Source organism: Coccomyxa subellipsoidea (assembly GCF_000258705.1).
Source record: "Coccomyxa subellipsoidea C-169, whole genome shotgun sequence".
NCBI classification, from domain to species: domain Eukaryota; kingdom Viridiplantae; phylum Chlorophyta; class Trebouxiophyceae; family Coccomyxaceae; genus Coccomyxa; species Coccomyxa subellipsoidea.
This window is the reverse complement of record NW_005178028.1, coordinates 1113338-1138194: the sequence shown is the minus strand read 5'-3', so window position 1 is coordinate 1138194 and position 24857 is coordinate 1113338. Positions and strand designations below refer to the sequence as shown.

At 52.4% G+C, this 24857-nt stretch overlaps 5 protein-coding genes across 5 annotated transcripts; 3 read left to right on the top strand and 2 right to left on the bottom strand.

Moving 5' to 3' along the window:
• Window positions 1-907: 907 nt before the first annotated feature.
• Window positions 908-3029, top strand: COCSUDRAFT_57715 (hypothetical protein; the record flags this gene model as incomplete). Its single annotated transcript, XM_005645056.1, has 6 exons — window positions 908-1060; window positions 1343-1533; window positions 1869-1950; window positions 2138-2208; window positions 2414-2543; window positions 2838-3029. 6 exons carry the CDS (start codon window positions 908-910, stop codon window positions 3027-3029), a joined length of 819 nt encoding a protein of 272 aa, XP_005645113.1.
• A 368-nt stretch (window positions 3030-3397) lies between these two features.
• Window positions 3398-5833, bottom strand: COCSUDRAFT_67427 (hypothetical protein). Its single transcript, XM_005645055.1, has 5 exons — window positions 5487-5833; window positions 5156-5287; window positions 4758-4909; window positions 4458-4598; window positions 3398-4280 (listed from the first exon to the last, which is right to left on the bottom strand). Exons 1-5 carry the CDS (start codon window positions 5667-5669, stop codon window positions 4106-4108), a joined length of 783 nt encoding a protein of 260 aa, XP_005645112.1. The 5' UTR covers window positions 5670-5833; the 3' UTR covers window positions 3398-4105.
• Window positions 5834-7086: 1253 nt separating this feature from the next.
• COCSUDRAFT_54357 (phosphate acetyltransferase) lies at window positions 7087-14430 on the bottom strand. The gene is made up of 14 exons (XM_005645054.1): window positions 13997-14430; window positions 13460-13697; window positions 13009-13202; window positions 12583-12774; window positions 12188-12275; window positions 11773-11906; window positions 11316-11474; window positions 10854-10973; window positions 10454-10606; window positions 9910-10044; window positions 9463-9609; window positions 8857-9024; window positions 8233-8418; window positions 7087-7877 (listed from the first exon to the last, which is right to left on the bottom strand). Exons 1-14 carry the CDS (start codon window positions 14294-14296, stop codon window positions 7686-7688), a joined length of 2406 nt encoding a protein of 801 aa, XP_005645111.1. The 5' UTR covers window positions 14297-14430; the 3' UTR covers window positions 7087-7685.
• A 544-nt stretch (window positions 14431-14974) lies between these two features.
• COCSUDRAFT_18552 (kinase-like protein) lies at window positions 14975-17009 on the top strand (the record flags this gene model as incomplete). Its single annotated transcript, XM_005645053.1, has 6 exons — window positions 14975-15115; window positions 15254-15352; window positions 15651-15776; window positions 15993-16139; window positions 16490-16684; window positions 16926-17009. 6 exons carry the CDS (start codon window positions 14975-14977, stop codon window positions 17007-17009), a joined length of 792 nt encoding a protein of 263 aa, XP_005645110.1.
• A 2434-nt stretch (window positions 17010-19443) lies between these two features.
• On the top strand, window positions 19444-20991 carry COCSUDRAFT_83542 (hypothetical protein; the record flags this gene model as incomplete). The annotated part of the gene is made up of 4 exons (XM_005645111.1): window positions 19444-19458; window positions 19689-19734; window positions 20063-20266; window positions 20876-20991. 4 exons carry the CDS (start codon window positions 19444-19446, stop codon window positions 20989-20991), a joined length of 381 nt encoding a protein of 126 aa, XP_005645168.1.
• Between the last annotated feature and the right edge of the window lie 3866 nt (window positions 20992-24857).

Sequence of the window (24857 nt, the reverse complement as noted above, 5' to 3'; positions counted from 1 at the left end):
ACGGACAGGAATGTCACCTTCGGGGTTAACCTCTGTTTTCGTGACGACCCTGACGATCAAAAAAGTTGCGTGCTCACATCAGGGCCGATACTGGATTACTGGGAGCATCCTTCTGCTGGTTATTCCCGTTCTCACATTCCTGATTTGCGAGGCCTTTCTGAGGGTGACTGGCACGAGAAAGGTATGTTTCTCGTTGTTTGTGGCAGGAATAATGCTTATTCCATCCTCTTGGCAACAGCAAAGTCTGGAAGGCAGACATATGGCTGAATTTGCTGGTGTAGGATTATAACGTTGGGTGGCACACAGCATCAAGGGAGTCTCAAGGCCTCTCCAGGAAAGGCTTGTCTGTCCAGAAGACTGGGGTATGGCTTGGTCACCATGGCACCAGGAGCAAGGTTGCTTTCCAGGGCGATCAATTATGGTTGCACCATGATGTTTTTTGTGTGTGAACATGTCCTGACAGTTGAGTCAAATCTGAGATCAGGTACTAAGACATAAAATTGCCTAGGTCCTCTGAGGTTCTCAAGTTGTACTGCTGCGCAGGAGGCTCCAAAGAAAGTCCTTGTTTCAGTCATGACACCCCACCAGTTTGTGGGCGGCTTCAAGGGCAACATATCTGGCTGCGAGTGGCGGGGCCAACCTTTGGGCTGTGAATATGTTGTGCCCAAGAGGAACCCCGCGTTGCATGCCCAATCAGGTATCAGCAAAAGTTTGACTCGCATTTTGGCTTGCACTGACATCCACTTCCCATTCAAACTGGATTTGCTGACTGATTCAGCTTGGCAATGCAACATTGTCCACTGCTGGGCCGAGAGTCCATTATTTAGCATCAACTTGACGTCATGCAAGTTGTGATGTGGATCCATGCAATGCAGATGCGCTCTTTTATCATGGCCCGAACCTCTGTATGGCGAAGAACTACAGGCAAGTGCGCGTTGTTAAGTCGAGCAGCAGACAGCTGGCAGTCATGATGACCATGGAAGCATCCACCAACTACCCCTGCTTCGATGACCCCGTCTTCATGGACCAGTTTGATTTGGAAATGAGCTACCGGCAAGAGGTCTGAATCCCCACATCCATCACAAGGCAGAGTTGTAGTCCTTCAGCCGTCAGTACCTAGTTGAGCTCTAGGTGAGGCACCCCAGTGCAGCCTGCATTCCGTAGCAGGGATGCTTGAAAGACAGGCGTGGCTCGGGCAAAACAGCCATTGCAGACAATTGAGTGTTTGAGCGTGTTTACAGAGCCGGCTCATGACTTGATCATAATGGAGCATGCCCAGAACTGGAAGCCTCTCAAGTGGTTGAGTAAGATTCGATGATTTGTGTGTGATTTATACTCGCAGTCCCAGCTGCCGCTGAGCTACCTGAGGGGAGATCAAGTGGAGATCTGGACTGAGGATCCTGTGACGCCGTTTGAGGAGCGCTCAGACTCGCCGGCATATGTGCAGAGCAACTGCAAGACTGTCAGCGGCCGCGATGCGCGTGTGCGCCGCCTGATGGAGTATCGTGACCTCAAGATCAGATCGTACGGCAGGTAAGAGTGCATGCAAAAGTATGCCCGAAATAGTGCAGCGCAGCAAAACTTGTATCGTGACCTTTGCATGAGATCGCATGGCGAATGAGTGTGCATGCCAAAAGAATGCCAAAGAATGCTGCATTGCACTGACAGTTGTATCGTGACCTTAATATCAGATCGTATAGCAAGTGAGAGTGCATGCTGATCTCACAGCTCTGCGGCAACAAATGTGACACTTGGGCAAGCAGCAAGCTTGGGCTGTTGTGTTTGCCCTTGACAATGCGCTTTAAATGCTGTAGACATTGGACCCAGAAAAGACTTGCTTTTGCATGAGATATGTGTGTTATCGGCAGTTGTCTGAACACTGAGGGGACTAGCGGCACCAAGGAGAGCAAGATTGACATCTATCGCCGCCACAAAGTTTGCATTGTCATGGTAAGCCCAGCAAATAGCTTCACATCCACTTGCTGCATCGGCAAAGCTGTCATCTCAGACATTGTGCGGCATCAACGGCAGGCTCCGATCCGGAAAGCTTTTCGACTTGGAACCATTTGCATGGCAGCGCCAATACTAGCATTAGCTCTGAAAGCGACAGTGACAGTGACGCCCTGCTTTGCTGCAGGAGAACAGCATTGCAATGGATTATGTGACCGAGAAACTGTATGACGCCTTTGTGGCCGGCTGTGTACCCCTGTACCTTGGGGCACCTAACATTGCAAATTTGTTACCTGATCCAGACGCTATTATTGACTACAGGCAAGCCCCCACATCTCTGCTCTCCTATTTTGAGTACAGTGTGGTGGGTGATCTCAATCACAAGCTCCACTGAAAGGACACCCTTGAATTGAATTTTGGCACCTTTGCAAACTTGCCTCTGAAATGCGATTGATGTCGGCAGGAAGTTTGGATCGACTGCAGCGCTCCGCAAGGAGATACTGCGGGTGTCAGGAGACAAGGCGGTGTGGGAGAGTAAAGTGGCCTGGCGCAAAAAGCCCTTGAGCGAGCTCAGCCCAGCATTCCAGGCACAGGTTTCTATTACAGACATTCTTCCACTGCTGCCCTCTGGCATATCATTGTTTACATTGCACGACTTTACTGCCAGAGGCAAGGTTTATTTGCAGTCAGGGTGCAAGTGAAGGCTGCCACATATCCTACCCCTTCACGGACTTGCCAGATCTAAGCAAGACTCAGTCATCGTGGGCATTGTGTTCAATATGTGTATCGCCTCCCGCCAGCCGGGGCCCGGCATGTGAGGGTAACTTATCCAGCAGGTGGGTATACGAGCAGGTCATGAATGAGCACTTGCTGGGATTTGTGGACAGGTGGAAGGCACCAGGAAGCCAAGCATGCAGTGCCAGCTGTGCAGCACAGTGCGAGACATTCTGGCGGGCAACACAACGCTGGTGCAGCAATTTCGCAGCGGATGGCGGTACCGGAGTGAGTGGCAGGTGGCAGAAGAAATGAACAGCTTGAAATCCAAGTTGAAGGACGTCCTTGAAATGCCATTCCCTTGATTGCGGTCTGCACCTGTACGAGTCTTTATTTGCTGACGGTCCCAGAACCACCAATAATTGCAATATTGTGCACTGTGAGCGTTGTTTTCTTGTGGTGGGTGAAAAGTGTGAATGCAGCACTATTCACCATTTCTATGATCATACTGAGGAACCTATGTGGGGTACTGCAAATGAGTATTGAGTTCAAGTAAAGAGCAAGGACATACTCTGGGCACACATGCATGGGATTGCTGTGAGGGTGTTGTACTTGTTTTCTTGGGAACTATGACACAGAAATTGCTGACAGCCCTGCTGCAGCGCCGTTGAAAAATATAGATAAATAATTATAGTACGTAATTGAATGATGTCCCATACTGTACTTTGGGATTGTCCAATAAATTGATTACACATTAGTCTCAGCTCCTCTTTGGGGCATGTGAAAAGCATCAGTTCGATTTCATCTTCCGTCAAGTTGTGGGCGCATCACACTGTATCATGTTGATACAGTCTCGCAAAGCATTCTCTGCACTATCACACGCAATTGGCGCTCCATACCTAGCTAGACCTAAATCTGCCTAATCGAAGCTCTCGTCTGATAGTACAGCATTCTCACATCGCTATCAGCTACCTCAGTCACTACCTACCTAGAAAGCACTCACGCTTCATTTTAGCTCTCATGCGATCGCTCTTGCAGCGTCAGCATAGGCTTTCAGCAATGCTGGTTCCGTTTTGTTCCAATGCTCCTGATGGTCAGCCATCTTGGAGATACTGTAGCTACACAAGATTTGAATTTGCCCCGCACAAAGGAAGCAATCAAGAGCAAAGCTTACACCGCAAATAAGTGTTCTTGAGCTCCAGCAAGGAGGGGGCATCTCTCAACCCCTGCTCCTCCCTCGAGCAATGTCTGGCTTTTGCAGCCCAGCTGCAGCACATCAATATATATCCCAACAAAGGCACGCTAATCTGGCGCGCTCACATCAAATTCGAGGACGAAAGCTGCGAATCAAAGTTGCGGAAGCAGCAGCAGAGCGCAATTCTGCGCGCAGATCTGACTGTATGAACCCTTGACGAGGGGCGCCAAGCAACTGCAGCAAATTTCAGATGCCAGCGCCATGCAGCATCTGCAGGTAGAGTTGGCGCTTGAGAGCCTCCTCCTGAGCGATGACACTCATTGTGTGCTCGCTCTTCCAGAAGGCTGCTGGGTTCTTGGTGGCAGACTGCATGACCTCGGAAGATTCCTCAGCCAGCTTGAACAGCTGGGACAGCCCATTCCTGCAAAGAGAACCATCGTCAGAGCCTGAAAATCACAAAGTGCACATATTGTTGAGGCTTGTATAAGCTTGTAATCTGCAGGTCATGCATTGCATGAAAGGGCAAATGCACAATCATCCTTAACCAGCTTGGCACAGCTCTGCATTTTGTCAGGTTGAGGAAAATGTACGGCCTCACCTGAACTCCTCTTTCCTGCTGCACTGTTCTGCAATGGCCGGCCACTTCTGCTCTAGGGGGATGCTGGGGTCATCCATTGTCTGCATCACGCGGCTGAACTGCGCATCATACACTGCCTGCCGCATGCTGTTCTCCTGATCCCTACAAATTCATGGAGGCACGGAGTCAGAAAACTTGCACTTTCTAAGCTGTGCGGCTGCACATTTGAATTATCAGCGGTTGCTGCAAGGCTCACTTCAGGCAAACATGAAGTACACAGATCCATATAATGAGTCCCAGTGTTGCAGTGAAGCTGCGCACCTTCGCAAAGACTGAAGCCGCTGTTGCTCTGCCTGGCGCTTCCGTGCTGCTACCTCGGCTCGAGCCCGCACTGTGCGCTCCTGCCACCAGAGAGCTCGCCTGATGTCTGCAACGATGTGGTGCGCCATTTGTACGGCGAGGTGTGTCAGCCTCTGCGCAGACATGTCACATGTCAACCACTGTCCCAGGAAGCTGAGAAGGTCTTCATCCTATGAGGTTGACACACCGACTTTTTGTTGTCGATGCATAGTGAATATTCGCTGTACGCTCCATTGCATCCAACGTTGAGAACTTGGTGACAGAGTCAAAATTGAAAAGCAGGAGCGCCTTGATGCTTCAGCAGTTTCGAGGGCCTGAAGAAGGAAAGAACCGTGCATATCACAGAGCAAGGTTCTCACCAAGCCGAGGTAGAGAGCCTTGAAGGCGGCGTTCAGGAGGTGGGCGGAAAGCCCCTTTGATTGGCTTTTGGCCTGAACCAGTTTCTGTTGACCAAACGACCAGTCCTCCTCCCCTACTCTCTCCAACCAATCCTGTAATAAGAGATTATATTAAAATCGAATCGTCCATACACCTTAATGCACACGAAACAGGAACAAAATTTGGACAACTTCGATGGAAGGTCTGAAGAAGGCGCTGCGTGGTTTTCAGACAGATACCCTGCGCTGCAAAGGTTTGCGTCCGCGATCGGCAAGCGCATGACAGAGGGAAAATGAGATTTCTGTAGCGCACCTGTGGCAGGTGCAGCGCCTCACAACGGCTGTCTCCTCGCAGATATCTCCGGCTGGTGAGCCGGTCCCAGGAGGCCTGAGAGACTGGCTTCCTGTGTGCGGGGAGCAGCAGCGGCTGCAATTGCCTGCTCGACAGACCCAACGGGCTTCTGCTATTCATGTGAGCGGCCGAAATGCTGTCCATATCGCACCGCCGGCCCCGATCAGCTCGAGGCGCGCTCCCACAGCAGGCAGAGCTTCCTGTTGGCTACGGGTGCAATCAACAACTTGCTGAATTTTCTGCAATTTGACCCAGCCTCGCAAGAGAATTTGACCGAAGTAAATCCTTTGGCAACGCTGATGATCTTGGTGAAAAGTGCAAATGAATTGGTGCTGGCAAGAGTCGGTGGCCTTTTTAGGTTTCCCCTGCTCTATCTCCTCACATCCCTTTCGAAATCCCTCGAGGTCACATAATTCATAGGTTTCACCAGGAATCCGATGGGACTTCGGTTGACGATGCCATTGCAGCTTTCAACCATTGCATTATCCGACATTCTGGCATTTTATACCAATTTCCAAAGCTGTGCGTCCTCCAACATGATGCAATCGAGTGCAAATTCTGTGAATGCTCCTTTCACCCCGGCATGTGGGCCTGGGAAGGGTCACAGGACAAGGTCCAGACTCGTAGTCAGGGCAATGGCAGCCACGAAGGTGGTAATTTTATCGGCTATGTCAATTTTACGTTGACTGGCAGTCCCAATTGAGGATCCATGAACTTGCTGACTCAGCCTTCGAAAGGGCATTGCCAGAGCAACCTGCACTGGTTTGTTGGGAATTCCAATAGCAGTTCCCTTCTCAATCGACGGATGTTTATATTTTCCAGTTCTGACAAATAATGGGGACTGTGCTGCAGGAGAGGCCAGAAGGGGCCCAAGTTGAATTTACCAGAAGGTACTCCTGAGCACATCCGTGAAATGCGTGATCTTGCCATAATGTAGTATCAACCGTGCAAACGATGATGGGTGTATTTGGTGACAGGGTGACAATCACATCTTCACTTCTGGCAGTGGGCATGCTTTTCACTGCGTCCGCACAAGCTGCAAAGCTGGAGAAGTCTTCAAAGAAGAAGGGGCCTGCAAAGGGGGGCCTCTTCAATCCTGCTCAGAGATCCCAGGACCTTGCACTCGCGTGAGCACCGCCCGCATTTGCCTTTTCAGCTGGTCACTGCATTCACTGGTACCTTCGCACTTTTCATGACGCTCCTCTTGACACACCTGTGCACACCTGCAGTGAGGCTCAACGCAAGGCAGAGCTAAAGGAGAAGTACGCCAAATTGAGGTCAGAGGGTGAGCCGGCCGCACAATAGGCAGTGGGGACAGTAGCTTGGTTTGCGAGAGAGAGATGCAGGGCCAGATTTTGCATGTCGAGAGACATGTGGGGCGGTGTCCATCAATTTTGTGATGAGCTTGAACGAGAATAAAGGCCGGCAGAGAATAGAGATATGATTTTTTTGGTGACCAATGGAGATTTGCTGTACAGCATTCAGTGACTAGATCACCCATTCATGTTGCAGCTCTAGGAGATGCATCATATTGAAGTGCAACATGGCACTGAAACAGATTGCAATTGCTTTAATTATTACACGCTGGTCTGCGGTGCTCTATGAGTTGGACTCCATTCATTCCCTCCTGGGTTTGATGGAGTGGATCGAGCCCATCCACTCCATTCAATATCTAGGTCTGACAAACACGCATGCAAGGCATGACCATCCACTTTTCAGCCAGCGCCCATAAAAATTTTACGCGGCACCAGCATCATATCCTGCTTTGCGACATTACCCTGACAGTGAGCAACATGTTACCACTGTCTGGGAGCCTCCGGAGCTACGCATGCATGCATACACTTACCACAAGAGGACAATACACATGGGATTGGATGAGCCTTCATCTATAGATCTACACCTACGGGACTGTAATAGATCAGATTCCTAGAAGATCTCAAGATGAGCAGGTGCTACCTCTGCAGCAGCAACACACAAACAAAATATGAAACAGCGGCCCCGACAAATTGTCAACATTTACTGAATACCCAAAGAACCACCTCCCGGAACTGGAGACAACTTCATCTGTTGCAGAAGGCCAGATCCCACACAGAATCTGGGAAATACGCTGGAATTCACTTGTCGGTGAGCACTCTATTCAAATGACCAGGACGGAGCTTATCAGGCGGCAGGCGCGGCTTCGGGCGCAGGGGACTTTTCCCGGTCCTTGATGGCGACAGCTTGCACGCAGGTGCAGGTGACTGTGTTGATGATGTCAACCACTGTGCAGCCGCGGGACAGGTCGTTGACCGGCCGCGACAGGCCCTGCAATATTGGGCCTATCGCGATGGCCCCCGTGCTCTGCTGCACCGCCTGATCCACCCCAAATCCCTTGGTCAGACGATCCACCCCACAGGATGGTCAGGTGCCTTGGTAGTCTATTGGGAGATCCTCCCCGCAGAACAAGGACCGCCCAATGGAGGCATGGTCAATGCCTTTTGGCATACAGCTCCATCACAGTAACACAAAGATGATTTGCTGTCACTGCACCTGGCATGCCTTTGCAATCCCTTGATCACAGGGTTGCAATACTTCAAAGGGACCGCACTATCTGCATAGCACATTGCGCAACCAAACAAGACAGGATATCCTTCTCCCTCTCCCACTCACGCACACTCTCAACCAAACATGGCACACGTATTCTCATAATTCAGGCAGCGAGAGTGACCTTGTAGGTGTTGTTGCCGGCTTCCAGGGAGGGGAAGATGAGCACGGTGGCCTTGCCGGCCACCTCGCTGTGCCCCTTGACTTTCTGGCGCGCGACTGCCGGGTCAACTGCTGCATCGTACTGGATGGGGCCCTCCAGCTTCAGGTCCGGCCGCATCTCCTTCGCAATCCTCACAGCCTCCGCCACCTGTCAGCCAAACATCTTCGGTCATTCCTGACTGCTGCAAGCTCTTGGTTCGTGTTGCTGATTGGTGCAAATGAGCCAATTAGAGGTGGCTCATCTGCTTGCCACTTTCACTGGCAAGGGTAGCAGGACTGCAAACCACCCAAGACCCAAGAGCACAAGCTCAAGGTACGAGCTCAGCCTTCAAACCAGCCACAGCTAAGGCACATGACACTGACATCACATCAGGGGCAATGCCCGGCCGCTGCAGTGCCCATTAGGTCAATCCCACATGGCAGTTTGAGATCGTTGTGCGCTGCTGATTGCTGGTGCCTTAGAAAGGAATAACGAGACTATCCTGCATGGAGCGGATTCTTGCACCAGACAAAGGACTACAGGTACCTTGTAAGGTTATCATATGGAGACCCCTGAGAAAGAAAGCAACTCGCACAAGGGGCGCACCCGGTCCACTTCAGGCCCGGAGCCTGACCCAAAGGTGGAGTAGGAGAGAAGTGCGACTCGTGGCTCCACTCCAAAGGCGGCGGCTGTGTCGGCGGAAGTGACCGCGATCTGCGCCAGCTCGTTGGAACTGGGGTGCACGTTCACCGCGCAATCACCATATATCAGCACCTGCGCTCAGACCTTCTCTCAGAACTCCTTTGAAGGTGCATGCAGGGCAGGCATTTGTCAGTGTTCAATAGCCATGCCCTTCTGCAATGGTATGGGGAATCAACTCCACCACACAGCCTTTGGTCGATCCCATAAGAAGATCCCCGCAGCAGATTCACGGTGATGCAACGCGATTGCTGCGCATCAGCTGTGGCACAGCTCCGGAAAGTCCCCATTGGTTTTGCCCAAAGCGGTGTGAAGAGGTTGCAGTGCAGTTTCTCAAGTCATACAGGACATTGCGCACAGCAGGAAAAGGAAGCCACACATGCAATGTCAGCACCCAATTGTGCGGTCCGGCTTCAACACGAGTAAAACTCACATATGCAACTCTGCCATAGCTTTGCTTCTACATGGATGGCCCTGAATGCAGAAAGCAGAATAAGAGACAATTATGCGCGCCTTGTCTGGGAGGCACATGAAGAAGACGGAGGAGACGAGGGGGCTATCCTTGGTGCGCAGAACCTGCAGCCCCGGCCGGATCGTTGCCGCCGTCGTGTGCTTGGCACCGCTCACCATCCCGTCCGCATCCCCACACAACGTCATCATCTGACGCCACCCATTACAACCTTCACCTTCAGACTTGGTGCGCCATGCAGTATGATGCAGTATGTATGGCTCTCCACAGAAAATACGCAAAAGGGGAAGGTAGCAAAGTGCATGGATGTTGTCCGTAAAATCGTACCTGCAACACTGTAGCAGCTTGAGAGCCCCAAGTTCAAGGTTGCACTGTGCATACGTTACCTTCCTTAGTTGATAAGGAAGGCCACTGGCGCAAGCAAAGATGGCCGCGTTCATAGGACAGTTCCACTCATCTTGCCCAATGAAAAATTTGTGGGGGCTGCTGACCGTGCCGAAGTAGTTGGGGTCATGCAGGAAGTCGCGCGCCATGTCGGGCGTCACGTTCTTCTTGCGGCGTACCTCCACCAGCTTCTCAATGTACGCCTCCAGCCGCCCAGACTTCTCCGGGTCTATGATCTCGCACTGCGCGCATTTCCCAAACACCCATTGCTTTGTGTTTGAAATCAAAGTCAAAAACAGCAATGCTCATGCTGTGCGGGTTTGCCAGATTCATATGTGCCCCGCTTGCATGTGGGGATGAGCCCAGGACATCAGAGCACAGCGTTGACTCTGTGCCCGTTGTTCCTAAATCTCATGCCGGATGCACATGCCAATAGGATCCTTGTGCGCACATGGGCGAAAACGGGCTCAAAACATGCCAGCAATGCGGTGCATTGTCTTGCATCTCCAAGATCCTGTTCAAGCCTCTGAGGATCCCAATGGTGCGCCACATCACCCTTCCTGTAATTTCTCCTCTGTTGATCCCCTTGTAAGGTATGTTTTAGGGCACCTATCTCTCTTGGCTGCCAGGGGTGGGCTGTTGAACGCGCACCTGTGAGATGTCGATGTCGAGGCGCCGCGCCTGCGCAGTGACCTTGTCGGGCTCGCCCAGGAGGATGATGTCAGCGAGGCCCCGGTGAGTCAGCTCCTCTGCGGCCGCCAGCACGCGCGAGTCATCCGACTCCGGCAGCACCACCCGTTGACGCTGCGCCATGTCAGCATTGTCATCAATGTGATGTCAGCATTGCCACATCAGCCGCGCGCACATCAGCTGCCATTTTAATGACTTCCCAATGTCTGTCACAGTTTTTTCCAGGGGATGTGAAACTCCTGCAGCTGCACAGCCTTAGCCTTCCATGTCATGTGCTCTTCTAGCAATAAGTGTACATGTATGTTCTGAGTTGTCCTGATTCCATGACAAGGGAAAGAAGCGAGATGGGAAAGGGGCTTACGTTGGAGAGGCAGATGCGGTTGATGTTGTGCATGAACATCTTGGGGGTCATGACAAACTCGCGCTCTGCCTCCAGTGCGTCCACAAGCAGGTTGCCCTCCACATATTTCTGGAAGAGCGCCTGCTCAACACAGTCATGCACCCCATCATTATTCCACGATCTCAAGGATTGATGCCGCGGGCAAGCATGTACATTTTCACAACATGACAGTTTGACAGCTTCAAAGAGCTGTATGCAGTAGCTCTCTGATAGTCTGAACAGTCTTTATTGCCAGCATGGTCATGACATGCAATGCACTGCCCGTGATGCTACTGTTTGATCTCGCGTCGCTGAATCACACTCTCTGCGATGATGGCATGCCCTCGTCTTACCACTGTAGATCTAACTTTGCTTCAATCACTCCCCCCATTAGAAATAAACTGCTCTGCTGCTCGGCCAGAGGCAGATACTCCTGGGCCGCACCTTGGCTTCCTGGATCTTGGCTTTGGAGGTGGGCCGGATGCTGGGCTGGATGCGGCTTACAGCGGTGACGGCGTCCCATGTATTGCAGTCGCTGGACATGACTGGGAAGAATGCCACCAGCCCCGCGTCCTCCTGATCCTTCAGCGCGGAATGCTTCGCCTGCGCAGCAGTCATGCTTGTCCTTTGCTTTTATTTCCATCTCAACCAGAACTGCAGGTTATTGTGTGAACAGCGCAATAACTGCAGAGCTCCCCTCTGCATCATCCAGGACTGTAGCGCGCGATCGCAAGATGCGCGCATCCTCCTGGGCTGAAAACTTGCAGTATAGGCCATTGGGTAGCTTTGGATATAGAAGCAAGCGCCAGAGTGCAGCATGGGCCGTTCATTTCCGGAGCCAAACGCCACAAGATGGCACCACACTAGGAAAAATCTTGATTAGAGGCCCAGTGTTGGGCACCTGCAAGATGGCATGCACGTGGGGGCTCATGTCCCGGCGGCCGTACTCAGAGTTGGTGCACAGGATGCCCGTAACATGGGGGCCGATGGTTGACTCGTTGGCGCTGGTGAGGCCCAGGATGAGGTCGCTGCGGCCTGTGCCATGGACCCCGCTTTTAGCACTCCCTTTCACATTAACTACGCTTGATCAGGTGCAAGAACCTTCAAAATCTGTAGTTATCGTTTATGTTAAGGGTAAGAGGAGTGTGATACACATGTAGGTGGGTCATTTGATTTGATACCTCTGGACCCAGGCATCCAGATGAGCCCAGCATCTGTAGCTCATCACATGATATCAACAGAATGTAAAGTCTCGGGTTGAAGAAGGCTCAGGAAATTAAACTATGAACAAATGTATTGTGTTTTGTGTGGCGCGCCTATGTCAGTGACGATGAGTGGCCGCGAGCTGGTGTGGTCGGTCAGCCGCCGCAGCGTGGTGTCCAGATCCGCCGTCGCCACATACACCTGCAAAAGGCACGCGTCACTGCTGGCAAGCAAGGCAGTACATCTTGCATGCAGTAGTCCAGATGTCATTTCCAACCTGCAGATGCCAAGGCTGACTGCCCCTAGAATATGACCCTTAGCATGCACTTAGTTCGACATCAAGGGGAGCCATACTCTTGCTTGTAAAGACTACTGACCCACACAGCTGGCCACTTTTGCATCAGCATCTTCTGCTCTGCTCACAAAACCATTGGCACGTCAACAATAGCATACAGTACAGTGCATCAGGCGCAAAGACAAGAAGTTTGGGATTTCAGGCGGCGCCCACCTTGTCAACAGTGAGATCATGCGGCCCCTTGCGGCCGGCAATGACCTTTGCGCTGAGGGCAGCTTGGATCTCATCCAGGCGCACAGATGAGATGAGCGGGTCGTGCGGCACCACGCCCACTAACGGTAGGCTGTGCTCCGCCAGCTTCTTGCTCAGCTGCGCCTTGAGAATGGGGTGCTCTTTCTGCGGTGCCTGTGACACATTGCATGCAAGCAGGATCAGGACAGAAGCTCAACTGTGGTTCAACAAATTTTAAATATGCTGCAGGGAATGGCTACATGCCACTATCTAATGCTCAGTTACAAGTTGCAATCATCCTGCGCACTTCACTGACTCAGCCAAAAGGCAGCACCAATTATCATGCGTGCATGTGCGGGAAGCTTGTTGGGGGGTATATGGTGCATATTTCCTCAGCCTGAGACTTGCCTTGTTGACGATGAGGCCCAGCACTTCGCAGCGCTGCTCTTCCAGCCCATTCTTGGACAGCAGAGCCTTGTCGATGAGGTCATCCACGCTGATGTCATCGCCAGCGTCCAGTACCATCAGCACCGGGGCCGCCAGCGTGGCAGCTATGCGCCCATTCAGTTCCAGCCGGTTTCCCGGCACATTCAGCCGGCCGTCTGCGCACATTTGCAAGTGTTACACTCACCCCCATGCATGTTGATCTTGCCCTTCCTACTGCCGAGCGCAGGAAAGCTGACTGTGCTTGACAAGGCCCCTGGGCAGACAGGCAGAAGCTACCATGCAGTTGCCAGTGTCACAAATGGCTAGAGCACAGACGAGCTGTGGCATTTCCGTTCGTCATGCAAGAGGAGGAAGATAGTATGTAAAAAGTCACTGCTGCCTTGAATTCAGATTTCTGAGACTCATCTGTCACCTTCATGGGTGCCCTCAATGACCACCAGGTCATGTCTGGACTGGTACTCCTCGAAGGAGCTGTATATCTTATCCAGCAGCTCATCTGCCTTGTCATGCGCCAGCAGACTGATGGCCTCGCGGCGGTGCACTGCATACATGCTGCGCGGATCGTCCTTCAGGTCAAATGCCTTTCTTATCAGCTCCACATGCCGTGGCTCATCAGAGTCCGAGTCTGGGAAGGGCTCGCCTCCTATTGGCTGCATGCATGCCACAGACAGCTCAACATGCCAATGACGCCAATTTTTGTGTTTCACTGGACCCTAAGGTGCCAGCTTGACCTGACCTGTTAGGAAAGGCAGATATGCAAAGAAAGGCCTGGCTGGGTCATCTTTTGAATAGGAGCGATGTAGTTTCTGTCATGCGAGCTCCACGACACTCAAGAATGTCTCTCCTGTGTGGAGCTCAGCGCACATGGCCACCACTCAAGGGCACTACCGCCTGTGAAAGATCGATTATTTGAGATTTTAATGCAGAAGGAGCGTTATTATAGCGACACCTGGAAGAAGCCGACGTTTGGAAGCCAGCGCTCAAAATAGTCCATGAGCCCAATGAGGAGTGGACCCAGCGTGCGCTTGCCCTCCACGTTGAGCACGTACAGCGACTTCTTGCTGGGCTGATGCTCATCGCTGATGCTAGTGGACATCATTCGAGGCAGCAGGCACGGCAGGGCTTGCCGTTGCACTGCTTCCATGGGCACGTGTTGGATGCCAGGAAGCGACAGAACATCATGGACACCGGCTGGTGGCCTCACAGCGCTGAAGATAGATTTCGCGCTTCTCAACGCTCTAGGCAGCATGATTGATACTGCTTTAGTACAGATAAATAATCATCTTGTCATCTTGAAGGCAACTTGACCTACATCTTGAACACAGAATCTGTGCAACAATGAGGTTGATCCATGGCTTCACATAGGGGACATCTCGGTGCCAACATGATCCCTAAAAAATTCAACCGAAATAACAACCGAAAATGGAAGCATATTCATAATCACAAATGTAGGGTTGCACAGTGACGTCACACCCTATCAAGCCTCACCGTGTTTCTTCTTTCGCTGTCTGTATCCTCGAGAAACTTGTGAATTTGCATGCAAAGTGACATTGAGGATCGTAAGCAGGTTCTCATACACAAAGCAGCTCTTGATGCTGCGACGGAATAAACATTGCTCCTTTCCGAAAGCAATGCAAACCTTGGACCTCCGTTCCAGCGGCAGATTTGCAGCATACAAAGCATAGTGAAGTTCAAATTGATAGTAACTGAGTTTTGAGGTTGGATTGTAGCGTCATGGAGAGCATATTATCCTGCGAGACGACAGCCTGTCCGAACGCTCTGCGAAGAGGCAGCAACTGGTGCGAGCACTCTTTGAGAGCTTCTACCGTAATTTTAAATTCTAAACTGGCCTCAAGATGAATCGGGATGCCAAATGGCAAAGACAAGCCTGCATTTGTGCTCGTTTGATCTCTGCCCGTCCAGGAGCATGGAAGACTTCGAGATGGTGGATGTTCTTGGTGGCGGGCATCTCACCACCGTGGCCCTGTGCACATGCAGCATATCAAACATGCGAGTCGCCATCAAGATGTACCACAAGGATCGCATGTCTCCACTGAACGAGCGACAGGTAAGTCGCCAGCTAACATGCCAGACGAAACTCTCTCCTAGCAAACTTCTCCGACAAGGCGCACTGGTGATTGCTGAAGAATTTGGGAGAATTGCACTGGAGTTTTTTGATGGGACAGCTGAGTGATCATGTGGGCAGGTGGCAAGAGAGATCAGGCTGCAGATGAGCCTGCAGCACAGCAACATCATTGGCCTCTTCGCAGCCTTCCAGGATGATGAGGGAGTCTACCTTGTGCAGGTTAACTCCTTCAGGCAGCCATTTCAACAACAAATAATTGTTCTCTGGAAGTGCAGAGCTTCTCAAGTTGACTGGAGATGGTCCGCACGTTTACACTAATGGCTTCGAAACATATCTGAACCTCTAATGTTCAAAATTTTGTGAACACGCTCTTGACTTGGGCTCCCCAGCATCTGGTTTCTGCTTTCCGATTTTAACTTGGGCAGGCATATCATCTGGACGCACATTGTCGGCATCACAAGATACTGGGCGGACTAAAAATGCCAGCTATGAATATTGCTGTAGTGCCTGACTCCAGGAAATTGCTGAGGGGGGTGACTTATTTGCTGAGCTGGGCCGGGCCGGCGGCTTCCTGCCTGAACAGCGAGTGGCAACATCCATCATGCGCCCTTTTGTCTCAGCGCTGGCTTACATGCACAGCCAGGTGAGACCTGCTCCCTCATGAAACCTAAGAAAGGCAGAGTAACAAAGGAGGCCGAAACTCCCCCATGGTGACTCAGCTTCATCAAGTGACCAGGCATTTGTCAGATTGCTCTATACAAGCTGCATGTCTCTGTCTGGTGTTTAAGTGCTTGAGTACATTAGTGCTTCTGCTATTCATTGAATGAATGGCAAAGCAAATATAAATGCATGTTTGCAGGGCATTTTGCACCGGGACATAAAACCAGAGAACATTCTGATGACCAGCGCCAGTGAAATCAAGCTGGCCGACTTTGGCTTGGCACTGGACCTTCGCCATGAAACGCCCAAATCGTGCGTGGGAACTCTAGACTACATGCCTCCAGAGGTGAGCGCTGTCATGGGAAAGAAAACAGCATCATCTTCCAAAAATATGAACTTTGACCCACCTAGGGGTCCGACTGGCCTTGGGCTCTAGTGAGTACATTTATTCTTGGCTGGATGACAAATTACCATACCAGGCAGCACCCCAATGCATTCAGACTTGCCCAAAAAGCACTTGCTGTCCTTGTGCAGTGTTCACTCAGCAAAATCCAACTGCCTTCACACATGCGCAGACCAAGCAAGGCTTCCATGCTTTCTGCTAGCATGCATTTTTTGCAGATTTACACAGTGTGTAATGCGATATTGTGCCAGATGGCGGGAGTGTGTCTGGCAAACAGCGGCCATGCAGCAAAGGGCGGCGGAGCAGTGCCAAATTTGGTGCCGTCATATGGATTTCCTGCAGATATTTGGGCCACGGGCATTCTGTGCTATGAGCTGCTGGTGGGAGGGTCGCCCTTTGAGGCTGACACCAAAGAGGAGACCTATGACAAGATCATGCAGGGAGACCTGTGGCTGCCTAGCCACCTCTCTGCCAACGCGCATGACTTTGTCAGAAAGGCAAGCCTCCTCCTGATAAGAACTAGTGATGAGTCGCCAGGGTAATCTCAGGGTTGTGCAGGTGGCAGGAGGCTTTGCCGCTCTCCAGCATAATTGCCATATTTATGCTTTGCTGCGCACTGCTTGAAAGTCAGGATTGAGACGTGCAGAACGCTAGAAAAGTGGAGAGTTTGTCAAAGGAGGTATTTGAGAGCGACTCCTTGTCTTTCTACAAACTGAACAGCTGTTCTAGTGGCCCTTGCAGGCACTTCATCTCAACCCAGAGGAGCGGCCCACAGCAGCACAACTGCTCCGTCACCAATGGCTGGCGGGGTGACCAGGACGTGGAACTCGCAGCAGATGTGTTTCCCATCGAATCACTAGTTTGGGCACTAGTATGAATACTGGCGAGTGGTGAAGAGATTCAACATTGGAGTCAAGCGCTCGACTATGTTAGCTAGAAGTCAGTCCTGACATGAAGACGCCCTGTGACTGCCTGGCCAGCCTGGTGATTTACCTGGGCCAAACCCCATGGATATAGGTCTTTAATGACAAGTCGATACTGTAGCAACCACCGCTGATTCTGCCCAAATTCGCAGCGAGATTTGATAGCATGCATGCATGCTCATGCAAGGGGCCCCCTTAGCCAAAAGGCTACTTCCCTTGCACAGGATTGTCAAGTTGCTATCCTGCTGACTTCCCCTCTACAAAGGGCCCAAATCTTCAGGTCAGAATGAGGCCAGGCTGCAATTACCCAAAAGGCCTGTAAACCAACGGGGTCGATGTTCTTGTGGTGACGAACTTCAAACTTACTAACAGTTTCTGCGGTAAAGTGCATCGGTTCTTGGTGTGAGGCACCTCGAATCTGTGTAACTGCTCCAGGAAGTGGATCCAAATAAAGATGCGGAGGGGCAGACAATGCCCTGTACTCGATCAGCTCTGAAAACCGTAGCCTGGTTCTGCACTTTGTCAGTGGTCCTCAGGGCTATATATTGCAAAGACGTCCCTTATAGGTTCATCAAAGTTCCCGAAGGATTCAACTTAGATTTGTACAGCGATAAGATCCCAGGAGCGCAGTACTTGACAGTGAGTCGGGCGCAGAGACCGCCGTCAAGCTTGGCATATGTAGGCTCCAATGCGAGTGAGGTATGTTGACTAAGTTTTGCAATAATCTAAATGGAAATGTTTCTTCAGACTCTAACATAGAAATTCACATCGCAAGTAAGAAATGATCGCATATCTGGTTGTAAGGTCGGCCATTCCGACTAGATCAAGAACACCATCAGCGTCTGATCTGCCACATTTCAAGCATGCACATGGCCACACCTGTTCTTATATGGAATGCCGTGTTGATCGGCAAACATGTCCAACCACTGTGCAGGTGTACGCGCTGCTTGATTCGAAAGGAACCGGCCAGCCAGAAACTGTCCGCATCCTGGGCAATCTTGCACAGCCCAGCAGCGTGGCCTGGCACAACGGATCTCTGTTCGTTGCAGAACCCAACCGCCTGTTACGCTATGATGGCGCAGACGACTGTGTCCTGTCCAGCAAGGTGTGCAACACACCTGAGCTGGATTCCTCTGCCAGTGACACCTTCCTCTTCCTGCCACAGAGCCTGTGAGACAATCTGCAGAGATCGTGACTCCCTTTCCACTTCAAAAAGATCAGCTTTCTTTTCAGGTTGCCTGTTTTTGAAGGTCTGTGTGGCTTGCAGCCTTTCCCAGCGCCCACGGTGCTGCTGAGTTCTATAGCTCCTTTGGATGGGGGCCCAAAGGTGATAGGCATGGGTCCAGATGGGCGCCTGTACATCAGCATTGGTGCAGCCTGCAGCGGCTCAGCATGCACCTGTGGCGGGCAGGTCAAGCCTGGAGATGACACAGTGACATACTGCTCCATTGCATACCTGTTCCCCAATGGCACCGACTTCCGGAGCAAGATCACAGGTAGCTTTAACTCTAACCACTGATCTTTTTGCATGCTTCCCCAACCCACTGGCCTGCAGTAAGCAGGTGCCTTCTAGGCGGGGCATCCTGCTGCAGCATTTTCTTGCACAGTGTTTTTCACTGAAAGTGCAGGTCTCGCCTCTGCACCTGTTCAAAATGGCCTCAGCTGCATATGGCGAAGGGCTACTTGGCAGTTTGTTCTGGGCATTGCTGCATGCAAAAGCAGTTTTTTGATGCATAACAGCTGTTGAACTCGTGTGCAGGGATCAGGAGGACAGGAGGATTCACCTTTGACCCGAGCAGCGAGCCTCCATTCATAGCCTTCACCACCCAGATGCCGGATGAGCCGCAGTACAGGAGCTTTGATGATCTGCTGTACTACCAATTTGTGTACAATCTGGTTGACTTGGGAACCCCTCTCTGTCAATGGTAAGTCCATAGCCACAAAATGCACTCATGGCCGTTGAAGTCAAAGAGTTGGGCAATTCAAACCATAAATTTGTTTTGGAATATGTGGCAGCCTTGTCTGCAGCTGCACCTTGCCTCTCCATGAAAAGCGTGAAACAATACTGACAACAATAATTTGAATTTAGTGTGATAGCAATCTCAAAAATGGGATCCTGGACAAGCCCTTCTGAATGCACCACCGCAATCTTCATGTGGGAGCATCATTCGTTATTCGTAATTTTAATTTAAAATGGATATTGGGCAGGACGGGGAGAGGCAGCCCGATTGTGAGAAGCATTGGCCCGGGGAATGCCTCTGCAGACTCCAACCTGACAGTGACATCAATCCTCAACAACCCTGCCGCCACCCCCGCTGCGCGCAATGCCTACTGTCAAGGTAGGGCTTTTTAAATATGTTTGTCTAAATTTGAACTCCATTACCCCATGCCTCATCACCTTATAGTCACACATCCAACTAGCCTGCAAGATGCTTGTGCTCAAAAGCAGGTGTAGTGAGAGGCGTTGGCTGCTGGTACTTCTGACAAAGTAAGAGAATGAATTGGCGTTGCTTTAGAATTAGAGGTGTGTTCCTTTTGTGGTGCAGGCAGCATCACAAAACCGTCACAGGCGCTCGGTCCACAGGTCGGGGCCACCGGTGCACGCTTCTACACAGGTGAGGTTCAATCGTTTGTGAAACAGCTGCTGTCAAACCATGCCAATTTTATGTGCTGCCAGCGCCCCACATGCATGCACGCACCTTTACAAATGTGACTCCCACTTCCAGCTTAAGTGATACATTCTAATCGCAGATCAGAAATCCGGCACTGCTTGCCGCCTTTTTTCAGCGTGCTTTGCATCTCAGAAGAAAACATGTATGCTGCGAGAGGATGTGAGACATGCCGGCAAAAGCATGCTGAAGGGAATATGGAGTCGAGAAAAGCTGAGAAGATTATGAAAAAAATCAGAAGGATATCATGAGAAATGCTGGGGTGTGTTCGCAGGGGCGCAGCAGGGGTACAACGCGAGCGCGCAGTTTCCAAAGCGCTACGTCAACTTCACAGCTTTTGTGGCGGAGCACGGCAGCGGCAGTAACCCGCAGCGGCCGGGCTACCGGGTCGCGGCTGTGCGCGTGACTAACGGCGCCGGCACTTCGCTCTCCCACATCAACTTCGCCAGCGGCTGGCTGATTAATGGCGTGCCCTGGGGTGCGTGCTTTGGCCCCCTCACAGGATCTTGCTTGCTGCACACACCACAAATTTGGAGAGATTGGCAAACTTGAGATACCTGGTGCCTAAGCATGCAAAAGAAAAGGTTTGGCAGGGATGCAAGTGTCTTTCACTTCTCCAGCCTCAGCCCAGCACTCTTGAGTGCAATGGCTATTCCTCTTGATGTTGAGCGCACAGGAGCTAGCCAGTAAATAGCTGACCAGGGCATCACATTTCTTGAACTCCCCAACCATACATGGCTGAGGAGTTCATGCCAGCATATTCTAATTGCCCTGGCTGGCCGGGGCGGTACAATTACTGAGCACCGTGCCCACTGTTGATTGGGCCTTGCTTGGATCTGGCGAGTCCGTTTTGGGATAGGAATATTGGCAGCCTTTACATGCAGCTTGTCTGCAGACGCACCTTGCCTCTGGCCGGAAAAGCGTAAATTATAACAACAAAGCGCTTGATCCTGCAAAGGCTCACTGCCATTACTGCCTTGTTGTGAAGTTCAGCGCAGTTGAGCTGGCCAGAAAGAACTTGGCCGGGGCATCATCTGTTTTTATCATACATGGCTGAGGAGTTCTATACTGTTGGTGTATGCTGCAGGGAGGCCAGTGGATGTGCAGCCACTGCTGGATGGCTCGCTGCTCATCTCAGACGACCTTGCCGGTGCAGTGTACCGCGTGACTTACAACAAGGGGAGTGTGCCAGATGGCGCATGATTCAGCAGAGGACTGCAAATCAGCATTGAGCGTGGATTTGAAGTCCCCTGCATTCAGAGCAGAGAGGCGTGACAGGCTAGACACAACCCAGACACGTTGGCCTGGTTTCACAGTCGTAGCATAGCTGACAGAATACGTATACAGCTGCGATGCCATGCATGGCTTGCAAGCAGGTGAAAGAGCCCACCAATTTCCATATATTAACGGCCAGGGCCCCGCTTTATGATTCTAGCTGGAAAGCAGGATTGGTGTCCTGCTTCCCAGCGCTGCTAGCTAGAACTCAATCACGTTTGCGTTTTACATAGATCGCTTTGCATTGTTCGAGTTTGCATTGATGGCTCATCATTTGCTGAGCAAATCTTTCGCGCACCTCTTTATTTTATTGCATTTGCTAGCGAGCGCGCAGCAGGTATACAGTAATAATGCGCGGACAATTTATATACCAAGGCAATTCTAGAACTTCACAAGTAATGTTACAAGATCCGAGTGCGTGCTGATGGCTAATAGACTTGAGCTGGACCTGCAGAGATTGCACTTCTTCGCGCCTCCTGGCCTCGCTGCATGTAATGCTGGTACATGTCCCTTTTGTCAGGACGTTCGGCAATCTCAGCCTCTGCTGCCTCCATGAACTGCTCAATTATGCTCATCTCATCCGGCATGGCTGAGTCTTGCATGAACTCCTCAATGACCTCTTCCCAGTTGAGCTCTGCATCCAGCGCATTGAACAGGTCCCCTGCCTGTGACATGTCAGTGCCAGCCTCTGGCACATGCTGGCAGTCCTGTGACAGCCGGAAGGGCGAGAGGTAATCTGCGTCGCTCAGGTCATCCAGCATGCACGATGCATTCTCCCAGTCTCCCATTCTTGCACTGCCAGCTCCGCACAGATTCTGTTCACTCCCCTGCCCTCCTCTGCTGAAGCTGGCACCGCTGCCAGCATGGAAGGCATGCAGGCCGCTTGGCTCCCCTCTGTGACTGAAGAATTCGCCACTGACACTTGCCCTGCCTCTGGCTTGGTCCCAGCCAGGCAGGGATCCCAAGCTTTCCGCTACATTGCAGGCTGCTGAGAAGTCACAAGGCTGATCCGCTGCAGAGCATGGTTCAGCCCTCTCGGCTTCCATGCAGGCCGCTATGAGCCAGTCGCTGTTCTCTTCCCAGGCTGCGTCGGACTGAGCGCTGCCGGCTGCCGAGGCCGAGGCCGCATGCCACTCGGGCTGTGGCTGAGAGGCAGGAAGCGGCTGAGGCGGCGCGGGCGGCGGCGGCGGCTGAGAGGAGCCTCCTTCACAGAACGTACTCCACTTGTCTCTCAGCTGAGCCAAGTCCCTGCATCACAAATCAGCCGGAGGGTGAGAAGGCAATTCGGTAGGTACGAAACAAATCTACGCTGTGTTTTGGAGGGAACATCATGCCTGAAAAGGTCAAGATGTTGATTTGTGCCTGAAGACAATGCACCGTTCAGATGGTGCTGCAATGTGTGGCTAGGCTCACCTGAGCAGCTGGGAGCTTCCTGCTGGCTCCTTCGGTGATCTTGATGGTCTTGAGCCTTTGCGGTCGCCACTTTCCCTCCTTGGCTGCACCTCGGCCGGCTTTCGCTCCTCAGCTTGACTGCTTGCTTCCACAGGAGGGGCAGTGCTGTCCTCCTGAGGACAGAGAAGACATGCTCATTCAGCTTGCGGATGGTATGCAGCTTGCTGGCATTTTGTGTACACCAAAGGCTTGGGGTTTCTTGTACCCTCTGTGTAAGATTTGGAACAAGGGGGAAAGTGCACGAAAGCATTCTGCGCCTACCTCTGCAGGGAGTTGCACATGCCAACTGTCAACTCTAAGGCGAGGCATGATGTCAGCGGAAATGCTGGCCTCATCTGGCTTACCCTGGGCTTCACCCTGCCTGTGTCCATCTTCAGATCCCTGCGTGCCATGGTCATGTGGAAATGAGCCTTGCTACTATCAGCACTTTGGCAACGATGTCTTCTTCGCTGTAAATGATGCACAAGAGCAAAGTTCTGAGAGCACATGGACTATTGAGAGCACATTTCTGGTGCAAGGGGTAAGGAAGTACAAAGTGTCTGCAAAATAAAAACCCACCAGTCTCTCAGGTGGCGGGTCTCCCACAAGGCTTTTCTTCAGCCGGATGGAGGGTGGCATCTCTGGCAACTGAAGCAGTGGCTCCGCCTGCAGGCCAGCCAGGGCACTGGTCAACCTCTCTGTCACCAGACTACTTCAGCAAATTGATTAGAACCTCATGGATTCCTCCACACACACAGGTCCTCTTCTCAAAAACCACCCTGGGACACCACGATGTGACAGCGACAGAAGTCATCATGACATTACTTAGTACACATACTGTACAGGCATCCTGCAAAGTCAGCACAGGCGGCATAAAGCACCCGCATCCAGGGGAGCATGGACTAACTCACCTGCACCTTGCCACCATCAGCCTGTAAGGACGTACTATTCGCCCTGCGGCATGTGTTGTCAGCGCTGTCCAGTTTCTCACTGAGACCAGACACGGCGCTCTCAGTAACTGCGCTGCCTCCAGGGGGGATATACTGCGGGCGGTTCTTTCCCCCTGGCAGTTCTTTCGTGGCCCCTTGGGCCAGGGGGAACATGACAGGGTCCCCGGCCAGGCCCTGGTCGATCTGCTGCCGCTGCACATCGCGGTACCAGCTCACCACCGCCTCCAGCGAACTGGCCTCCTCCAGCGCCGCCTTTGTCAGGTCTGCTCCCCCGCTGCCGCCTGCAGAGCATGATATCTTGACAGTCTATACTAGCGCCAGAAAGCACAACTTTGGCACCATAGCTCCTAGCGTGCCCACAATGGTTTACAAAAGCATCACATGCACTGACGAGCATCAGTATTGCCTGGCATCGTTTTCATCCAGCATATTGCGGTGACGTGCCCATTGGCTTCGGGTCAGCGCTAGCATGTCAATTTGACATCAGGTATCAAGTCACAGTGCACCTTGGCTTGTGCTGCCTGCACCGTCCGCAACCGGCTTCCCGCCGCTTCCGGGGGACCTCCCTGTGCCCTGGCTGTCCTCCTGCGCGCGCAGCTCCGCCAAAACCTCCGCCAACACGCTGGCCCCATCGGCAGCGTCCGGCACCGCGCCATCTTTCCTTTCGACGCCCCGGCCGGTTCCGGCACTCGCCGCGGCCGCAGGAATTTGCGCACTGCTCGCCTGAGGCACTGACGCCGCTGCAGCATGGCTGGCATGCGGCATGTGCCCTCTCATGTGCGCTGCAAGGTGGCCGGGCCCGCCGCGGCCGGCCGTGCCAGGGCCGGCCGGGGGTACGTCTGACTGCCGGCTCGGTGGCACGCGCTGCCGCGGTATGAGCGAGTCAAGCGCTCGGGTGTCCTCTGCATCGGCGCTGGCATCCCAGCGAGCCCTCCTCCAGGCTTGAGGCGCTGCCTGCGGCTCAGATGCTCGAGGAGGCTCAGGCACTGTTCCAGTGTGCTGGGCGCCGGCTCTTGCATCCTGCGCTGAGCTAGCCGCTTGGGCGGTGTTGGAGCGCGCCTCAGAAACAGCAGCTGGCGGAGTGCTTCTGGACTCTGCTGTGTCCTGCTGGGGCTCGTGTGCCGCATGACGAGTCGGCTCTCTGGGGTCAAGAATCGCAGCAGTAGGTTGCTGCACAGCCAGCCACATTGGGATACTTCTGTTGGCTGGACTGTGCTGGTAGCCTGTTGACTGCTGGGCGACCCCCTTGCTGCTTGGCACTCGTTTCAGCTTCTGCAGCGCCTGGAGGCTCGCCTTCTTGGGCCCGCTTGCCACCCCAAGACTCCGTGAAGTGGCAGGGTGAAGCTTCTCAAGCAGAGGAGTTTCATCTACTTCATCCAGCGGCGAAGGGGGCCAGACTGCTTTGATTCTCCC

Bases quoted from the DNA above. Each gene is read 5' to 3' on its own strand.
- COCSUDRAFT_67427 (XM_005645055.1), bottom strand. From the start codon at position 5,669: ATGGACAGCATTTCGGCCGCTCACATGAATAGCAGAAGCCCGTTGGGT. The intron at 5,288-5,486 runs GTGCGCTACAGA...CTCTTATTACAG, and splicing joins AGGCGCTGCACCTGCCACAG to GATTGGTTGGAGAGAGTAGG. The intron at 4,281-4,457 runs GTGAGGCCGTAC...TTCTCTTTGCAG, and splicing joins AGCAGGAAAGAGGAGTTCAG to GAATGGGCTGTCCCAGCTGT.
- COCSUDRAFT_54357 (XM_005645054.1), bottom strand. From the start codon at position 14,296: ATGCTGCCTAGAGCGTTGAGAAGCGCGAAATCTATCTTCAGCGCTGTG. The intron at 11,475-11,772 runs GTGCCCAACACT...ACTGCTGCGCAG, and splicing joins ACGTGCATGCCATCTTGCAG to GCGAAGCATTCCGCGCTGAA. The intron at 9,610-9,909 runs GTCAGCAGCCCC...GGGTGGCGTCAG, and splicing joins ACCCCAACTACTTCGGCACG to ATGATGACGTTGTGTGGGGA.